Source organism: Xiphophorus maculatus, chromosome 4, assembly GCF_002775205.1.
Source record: "Xiphophorus maculatus strain JP 163 A chromosome 4, X_maculatus-5.0-male, whole genome shotgun sequence".
Classification (NCBI taxonomy): Eukaryota; Metazoa; Chordata; class Actinopteri; order Cyprinodontiformes; family Poeciliidae; genus Xiphophorus; species Xiphophorus maculatus.
In genome coordinates this window covers 17,385,834-17,395,292 of record NC_036446.1, presented here as the reverse complement: position 1 = coordinate 17,395,292, position 9,459 = coordinate 17,385,834, and the positions used below count along the sequence as shown (strand labels likewise).

Sequence of the window (9,459 nt, the reverse complement as noted above, 5' to 3'; positions counted from 1 at the left end):
TGGAACAATGTCATTTGGACAGATAAAGTCATCGTTGGTCCATAATGCATGACACCATGTTTGACAAACACAACATATCCTTAGAAACATATAGGCGCTTCATTTTCATTCTAGACTCTGTGATGCTATAAAGGCATAAAATTGGTCATCAACATGACAAAGACCCCAAACACACCAGCTTTACCTTGATCAAAAAATCAATTTACACACACACACACATATATATATATATATATATATATATATATATATATATATATATATATATATATATTGTTAACCTAGCATTGCCATTTCCTTCCTGCGCAATTCTTCTTGAAGAAAGTTCTCACTTCCAGCACACTCTGGGCTTTCTCCCCTTCACTCTCTGGGTGATTTTTGACCAGACCAAAGTAACTGAATTCAGTATTGATTCCACATAATAAAGCATTTATATTTCCCATAAAACAGGATTAGTATAAACAGACATCACAGTCATAACCTTTGAACCTGCCGGGTTGAGTTTTGTCTCCACCAACAGTCTTGTTATCTTTTAGGCATACTGTCAACATCGACTTCCAAGTTTTTACGCAATCACCCATCAAACCCTCCCTCCACCAAACATCATGCATCATCTTTCGCTGGTAGAATTAGATAGCATTACTGCCCACACAGCCCCTCTCACACACAAGCACACATGCACAGATCAAATCGATGGCTACCTTCCTCCACATCAGGAAGTGCTGCGCAGTAGGTGGCCAGAGGAGGAGGCTGCCCACTCACAGGATATTCAATTGCAAGCATGTATGAATTCATCCTCTCTCTTCATCTCTCTCATGTTCGCTTGGGATCAACCACATTTAAACATGCACCTTTGGGCAAGCGGGGCTTTGGCTTTGGCACCCACTCATGCAGACCCAACATAGAAACAAAAACAGATTAAAACACACTCCCTCTGTCGCATAAAATATCTCAGGATTAGTGCTGCCTCACATTTATTAAGAAGTTTTTGGTTTTATGAATGAACAGTGCTATGAAAATGATTTGCAATGCACTTCTTTCCATTAAAAGATTCAACACACAAACCATTTTAACATTTTAAAACATCAAGCTTTATGGTGAACGGCACAGAGAGAAATTAAATCTGTTGCAATCTACGCTGTCCATTTTTTTATTTGGATTTTGCATAGCGACTTTCCAAAATAGGCTCCCAAGTTTAGTTTATGCAGATACATTTTTCCCTATACATGAGATTTATTGTTTTTTAGAAAATCATAGATTTCACATTTTATATGTTTCATACATTGGTGTTTATAAATTCTGCTATGTGGAAGGAAGGGTTTAAGTGAACACACTTTCTCAATCTGTTTAAACCCAATCTGTCTTTTGGGTTTAAAAGTTTGAAAATCAATTAAATGTCAAATGAGTGGGAAGAAAGAAACATTATTATAAAGCACAACATGTATTCAATTCTAAAATTTACAATGAACAGATTAGGGATAACAACTAAAAGTGATTTTCTCTTGTGGGACTTTACACTCCCACTCATCTACATTTCAGGTGTAAAAACTTCAGTTTTGTCAACATTTGTTTACAAGATAATGCAAAATGAGCAAAGCCTCTTTACCATATCATTACAGTGTGAATCAGAGAATGTGGAAATGTGACCTTTAAGTATTATGTAGGATACATGCATTTTGGGGTCTTTGGGTACATGTTCATCTGAATACACAACAGAAATTCAGTTGCTGAAACACGGGTGGGGAGAGATGAATGTTTGATTATTTAATAAATGTTTTTACCTATTTGCGTTAGTGTTAACCAAGTTGCTACTTTTACTTTATTGACTTTGTTGCACTCCAAAATGTTAAATTACTTTCAGTAAGATAGAACATGTTGGTAAAATTAAAGGATTTCTTGAAATTTACAGTCTCTCAGTGGTATGAAGAATTTGCGGTCAATTGTGTAAGACAAATTTAAGCTCTATTATTGCATTTTCGTCTCCTAAAAGCCAATAAACTGACTGAAATTACCAGCACTTCTACCATAAACAGAGGGACTATAATTGGAATTTATGATATTTAGCTTGACTTTATGTAACATCTTATCTCTGCCAGTGATTAAAAACGATTTAAGATGAGTCAGTCTTTTCCTCCAGGGCTTGTGTCTGAGGTTAACAACAGCAATGGGTTTTATAGCTATACTAAAAGCATACATTGAAATTGTTCTGTATAACTTTACACTTTAATAAGGCCATTTTCACTTCTTCATTAGATTTATAAGAAAACATTTTATACTTTGTATTTGCTTTCTACATTATATATTCTTTATAGACACAGAATGAGCAATCTTTCCTGCGAAAAGAGGAAGAATGCATTTTCTCTATTTTCTGTTCATATGTGAAAAAATAAATTAAATATCAAAGTGTGTAGGAAGAAAGAAATTATCTTATGGTAAATGGACTTTACTTATAGCTTTATGAAGTCCCGAGGTCCCCAAAGTGCCTCATTCAGTCATTCATCCTTTCAGACACATTCATACAATGGGGCCATCTGACCACCAATAGCAGGCAAGGCGGGTGAATTGTCTTGCCCAATGACACAATAAGGGAGGCAGATGGAGTGGGACCTCAAACTGGCAACCCAAGATTATGGAATGAACTCCTACCTCTGTCACCCATAAATGCAACATGCATTTTTGCAGCAGAAATGCAAAGGGAAGAAAACAGGTTCATTTAGCACATTGCATAAAGTTTCATAAAACCTAAACCAGAACCTGTAATTATCACGTATCAAGTCTTTTAGACAGAGTCACACTAGCAGCTGCCTCTCAGCTCTGAATACACAGAAGATGGTGTTTGACTGCAGAAATTGAAGCGTGATTGGTTGTGAGACATCAGACTGCAATTTCTGTGGGACCTTTTGAAGAAAGGTGTGTAAACATAGTCCTAAACAACTGCTCCAACTGGCTTCAGTTTGCACTTGTAACAGTATGACAAACACATTATTTTCAGTAGTAATGACTTTTATTGTCCTGGGTTAAAATTCTGACCTGAGTTCTTTCTGCATGGTGTTTGCATGTTCTCCCAGTGCATACATGAGTTCTTCTAGCCCAAAAACAAGCCTGTTAAGTCAATTGATTTCTCTGAATGTGTGGGTGAGTGGTTGTTTATCCTGTGTGTCTGTGATAAACCTGTTCATGGTGTGCCAAACTTCTCGCCCAAAGACAGATGGAGATCGGCACCAGCCACTCCCTGTGAACGTGAATAGATAAGTGGGTAAAGATGATGGAAGGATGGAAATCTGTTACACTGCATAACATAACATTTGCACCTCTCTGTAGGTGTTAATATTGATGAATTACACTTGTAATACCTGGTACAACATATGCCAAATATCTTTCACAGGACCATTCCAAACATCAACAAACCACAGACTGCACCATTTAAAGCCGAACTGACAATGTTAAAAGTTGTTCTCTGTCAGCCATCAACTGCGCTTTCAGTTTCACAAAACAAAAGAATTAAAACACAAATACTGAGTGGATAAAATCTGCAAACATTCAAGGTGAAAACAGCTGGTCTTTTATGTTTCCAGACACAACTATGTTACAAGGCAACATTTTTATAAAGATTTCACTGACAAAAACATTAGCAAAAGACATAAGCTGTAACCTCCTGCTGTCTTATTTCATCCAAAGTGGAATGATTTTTAGTTCATTTAATGAGCTGAACTTTTCTTTTTGTGTGTGTGTGTGTCATTGTTTTTTGAAACAAAGGTTGTTTGTTGAAGCAATTTTTCTTTCCGACTATTTCCTGTAAAATTTCCCTTTTTCTTAGAGTTTCCAAATAAATGCTTATATTTATGAACAAAATTTGTGTGAATTTTGTCTCCCATCTCACCAACACAATATTTGCTGCCTGAATAAATTATAGAATAAATCTTTGATGATGTGTGGAAAAAAATGCAGTCTTTTACCTACTAAATCACACCAATTCTCCATGCATCCTAATGAAGAGGCCCTTTGGTATGATTTGTAAATGATTCTTGTCAAGCCATTTCCTGGTATTTTGCTATGGGGCTGTTACAGAAATATCGCCATGCTTACTTAGCAGAGGATATATGCACTACAAACAAGCTGTCACATATGTCAAAATTTGAAAAGTTTACAATATGTATTCCTTCTAAAATTTGGACAAGATTCTGCTTAAAATATTGATGAATTGGGTATTTCTGCACAAAATGGTGTCAGAACTTTATTTAACATTTAAGGTAGTTGAATGGAAAACATTTGTGTAATTCAGACCTTCCATAGCATAGGGTAACAGCTAAAAATAAAAAGATATTTAGCATACTCTTACCTGGATTTTGTATGGAAGTGCTTCAAGAAAGTTTTCAAATGGGTGGCCATATTGGACCTACTTTCATTACTGGGGTGGCAGATCACTGTCATTGTTAGCAAAGTGAGATGATGGATCAGTCAGTGATGGGCATTCAAAATGAGTACAGTATGAAGGAGAAAAACAGACATAGTCATAAATGTTCCAACTAAACTATTCTCTTTGTGTCCTTTCTTAAGTTAATATCGTGAAATATTTATATACTGGCTGCCCAAGGAGAACAGTCATATATGCATATATAATAATTTATGGTTTTGCATAAATGTGCTGCAGTGAGTGAGGGATTTTTCAGGCTGAAGAGGAAAATTTCTGTTCAGCCTGAATAGAAATTAAATATTTTACTTATTGCTGAATAAGTAAAATATTCAGCAGATATTTTACTTGCTGACTCCTGTATGCAGCGCTTCTCAGTCTGAACTGCTGCAGATGAAGCATTTTGCAGGCTGCGCTGCTGCAGTGGCTGTGACTTCCCGTCACTGATTGCACCAGGTGTGCAGCTGATCTTTTGCCCCACCTCTGAAAGAAAACCTGCAGTTTTGTTTCCTCTCCAGTGTAACTCAATCTATACTCATAGTTTTGTTTCCTTTTTCTCGCCTGTCAACACTTTTTAAGTGCATGATTTACTTACAGTTAAATAAGCAACAATGTACCTAACATTTAACTTCTCCACCTCTAACTACTCCAACCTGTCGGACGCAGACTCTCTGAGACTGCAGGAACTAACCCACCGCTCCGTCAAAATAAGCATCATCATTATACTGGGGGTGATGATCACTTTGGGAAATATAGCAGTTCTCCTGGTCATCACTTCCTCCGTGGCAGGCTGGTCCAGAAACTCCCGGTATTTCCTGCTGTCTCTCACCGCAGCGGACTCTGCGTTCGGGTTGCTGGTAATGCCCCTGAACCTCTGGGTGAGTCTGTTGAAGGACTACAGTGAGGGCCCCGACACTCTTTGTCATGTGGTTGCGTTTTGCAACGCCACCATCTACTCCACTTGCATGTACACGCTGGCCACCATCAGCCTTGAGAGGTATATCGCGGTGTTTTACCCCCTGCAGTACTCCACTCTTATGACCAGGAAGAGGACCCTGCTTCTCATCGCCTTCGCCTGGTGCTTCCCTCTCTTCTTGCTGTCGCCGATCACATTCCCAGATGGCATCATCGAGGTCCACTTCTCCACCGCGTCGCTGGTCTGCAACCCGTCCTACTCTACAAACGTTGCCTACACCTTAAGTTTGACCTGTTTAATATTTTTCCCCTGCTCCATTGTCATGACATATGCAAACTTGAGTGTGTGGTGCGCGGCCAAGAGACAGAGGCTGAAACTGCGCAAATATGGCTGTGCACTGCGCAACAGGCACAATGTTGCCGCAAGAGTGCTCGTACCTGTGATGGCAGCGTACTACACATGTTGGACTCCCTGCATGGCGGTTATGATCTACAGTGGTAAGCAAAGCATCACATCTGAACAGCATTTAATGTGGAAATATGAACAAACTTTTATTCTAAACTTGTTGCCCACACAGCGGCTTCTTATTTAGACATCTCTCATTCACTAACATTTATAGAAAGTGTATATTTGTATATTTTATTTCACAATTTTAGCTTTGTCTTAAATATTTACTAAATTTCACCACTACTGATGGAAAATCATTAAGCAACTTAGATTTTGTGTGTCTCTTTGCTCCTTAGACATTGGGATTTTGATTTTTAAATTAAGCAAAATTAGGCAAACTGAGCAACAGTCTTCTCATTTTTGTCTTTTGTCACAGACAAAATATTTCAGATAATGCCACAGTTTCAGGTGTGGCTTAACACAAGAAATACCGCTGTGACAGCCGATATCATGGCTACATCTGTGATGGCTCTTGAAGCTCCAACTTCAGAGAATCTTCCCCACTTGCTTGAATGGACTTTACTTTATGTTCCTCTCAAAACTGTGACAATCTCTGTTGCCTGTGCTCCTTATTCTACCACACTTACCTTCAACTAAACTTTCCATGATTGTGGCTTTCTACCCTTTTCATGTAAGGGTCATCCACTGTCTGCTAGGCTACTTTCTAGTCAGTGGTTTTCTGTAGGGTTTCATAGGTCAAAACATTTCCTTAACAATTGTTGAACAATCCTCGTTTTGTTATAGCCTATTCTTCAAAGAAACCTACATTTGGGTTTTCAATAGCTGTAATCAATGGTTCTAAAAATCTACAGAAATAACAACTGAAACATACTGCTCTGTTTGAAATGAATCAACATAATGACTTCCATATTTTGAATTGAAGTATGGAAATAACATTTTGTTGATATTCTAACAAATTGAGTTGCACCTGTTTGTCACTTATTGCTCTTGCATCAGTAACTCCTCTAACAGAGTTGTTGTGCTGTGTGTCACAGTGATGACTTGAGACATTCATAGCATGTAGAATCAAATATGCTTATGTCATTTTTGGCTATATGTATTGAATGATACAGAACAGATTTCTGCTTTTGTTACAATTATTTCAGATATTGATCATGTGTATATATGCTCTTTGCATATTATATCAACTTCATATGAGAAAATATTTTATTCCTTGTTGCTTCATAGTAAGACAGACATCTGTCTTTCAAAATTAAACATCTTATCATTTCCCCCATCAAATCTGTCAGTTTCTGCCAAGATTGTGGGAGGAATAGCTGTCAGAGTTATTCATGTAATCATGGGCATGATGTACTTTTTTAAGGCTGGCGATGACTCAGACTTGTTTTTTTTTTTTTTTTTCTTTGGCTTTTTCTAATTTACCTTGATCATGTGAGGGTTTGGAGTGATCAGTGTGAAAGTGGAGTTGTGGCAGAATATTTTTACAAGTGAAGACCTTTTTTTCCCTCTTTTTCAAGCAGGCCTCTAATCTATCAGATACAGATGAAAATCCTTGCAAAGTGAAGCCGAGAGTCTTAATTTAAACTGCAAGTGTGCACTCGTCTAAATGATCACAAGCCCAACAGTAAAGCACTTTACTTGGTTCCACTAAGTCTCAGCTACTTGACCATGAGCTAATTTACTGTAAAGCTCTAAGATATTCATAGCCAATGTCATTACTAGAAACAGGTGAGGCATGCTAGGTGTTTAAATTATATTGTTTTTTATCTGTCTGAAAATGTAAATAATACTTTGTCACTTGTTCATCAGTTTCTGATTGATGATTTAATGAGTGTTGAGTTTTAGGTCTTTCCAAAATGTTTTTTTTTAAATAAGCCCTTTGTGAATCTAATGACAAGGGTATTTAATTGTGTAGATTGACTTGTGTTTTCTACCAGATACTTCATTTTATTTTGTGAAGTTGTTTCTTGTTACCTAGATGGTTGATGTCATGGCTATAAGACTGCAAAGGAGGTTTTAAAATAACTCACCTTAGTAGATACAAATTACTCAACAATGAGGTTGATTTGTGTACCTGGGAATAAAAACGTTGCCACTGATTGCAGAGAAGAGGTCTAAGCAGATATTACATAAAATTATATTTCTAGACAAAAGCAAAGCTCAGCAACATGCTAGTTAAAAATTGCACAGTATAAAATGTACATGCAATTCACAGCACTAAAATGGTATTAAAAATAATTCTCAAAGAGATGATAGATAAAAGATACTTGGCATATGGTAGATAATCGGCTGAAGGATGATGCATCCTGATGAAACAGCCCCATTTCTTTCAGAGCTGTTCTGATACAAACAGAACAGCCCTTTAAAATAATTTTCCTGCTTTGCTTTTAGGCCTTAAAAGAGGGCACTTTGACAGTTAAGCAGTTAGTTTGCACTGTGTCCAGACACACTGTTTACAATGTTGCGGGGATGCACTTGACTACCATATTTATAACCCCAGCATTTGTAATCAGTGCAGAATATCTCTCTCCACGCTTGGCCTGTGTACATATTGAGTTTTTTTATGCTTAAGTTATAGGTTGTATCAGTGCCAAAAATGCATACAATATGCTCTTTTTTTTTTTTTTTAATTATCGCTATCTATTATTTATGTAGAGGCAACAAAGTGCAGCCCAGAAGGTGGAAAAAACTGAGAGAGAATTTTAATTTGGAGCAGAATCTGATATTCATGTCAGATTCCTGCAGCATTAGTCGGATGCAATGAACAGTCGTATTTCTTTGTAGTGCATGACCCTCACGCTGCCCACGAAGAGATGACGTCCTGGGCAGTGAGGCATTTTCCCCCATATGTCCAAAAACCGCCATTGATTATATACAATCAAAAGTGAGATAATATTTTTATTTGAGAGCTGTGCACACTTGTTTCTGTCACTAGGCGGACTCATATTTATTCAACATTTTCTGTCCCACAGCAGTCTCTGGGAGCACAGTACCAGAGTGGATTGAGTTCGTTGTGGTGTGGCTCCCAACCTCCAATGGTTTCCTCAACTGCATCTTTTACTTCTGGATAAACAAAAACTTTCGCAGGAAGTTCCATCTTATTCTGCAGAGGCTGGCTCTGGCCATCTGTCCTGAACTGGCAGACACCTTTGGGTGGAGCAGCACGTCGTCAGCACAGTTCGTCTCGGGAATTTTAGACAACAACAACATGGTTCATGAGCGTACCTCCAGTGTGTCCTCCACCTGCACCTTGCTGAGCTTGGCTTAAAACCCCTGAACCCAGAAACAACAAGAGCGTAAAGGACATGGTCAGTGACCTGCACACTTTTAAAATCCTTGCCCAGTTATTGGTGTTTTAACAAACTAAAGCAAAAATAAACGATCAATTTGTTTGCAGGGCAAATGCTTTAAAATTCTGAGAGACTGTAATGGTGACTATTTCTGTGTAAAACTAAAATACAGTCAGCATCAGTATGAATTACATTATTTTTTAAACTATTATTTCCAACTGAAAACGGATGCACCATTGTCAGGATTTAATTTTCAATCCAAGGTGGCATCCTAAATCAAATTTTTAGTTATTTTTACAGCTAGCCATCACTTTTGGCTGTGCTACGGATAGGCCTGTCATTATTCTGCATACACCTTTTTTTTTTTTTAAATGCGTCAAGCTGAAACTTATCTCAACATATTTCAGTCGTTCACAATCTGTCATTTAGCTCAT

General features: G+C 37.6%; 1 protein-coding gene across 1 annotated transcript; it reads left to right on the top strand.

Annotated features, from left to right (window-relative positions):
• The first annotated feature begins 4,984 nt into the window (after positions 1–4,984).
• On the top strand, positions 4,985–9,204 carry LOC102228142 (histamine H2 receptor-like). Its single transcript, XM_005810432.2, has 2 exons — positions 4,985–5,824; positions 8,708–9,204. The coding sequence occupies exons 1-2, from the start codon at positions 5,023–5,025 to the stop codon at positions 9,001–9,003; spliced, it is 1,098 nt and encodes a 365-aa protein (XP_005810489.1). The 5' UTR covers positions 4,985–5,022; the 3' UTR covers positions 9,004–9,204.
• The last annotated feature ends 255 nt before the right edge of the window (positions 9,205–9,459 follow it).

Coding starts and splice junctions, on each gene's coding strand:
- LOC102228142 (XM_005810432.2), top strand. CDS start 5,023: ATGTACCTAACATTTAACTTCTCCACCTCTAACTACTCCAACCTGTCG. Junction 5,825..8,707: donor GGCGGTTATGATCTACAGTG/GTAAGCAAAGCA, acceptor TCTGTCCCACAG/CAGTCTCTGGGAGCACAGTA.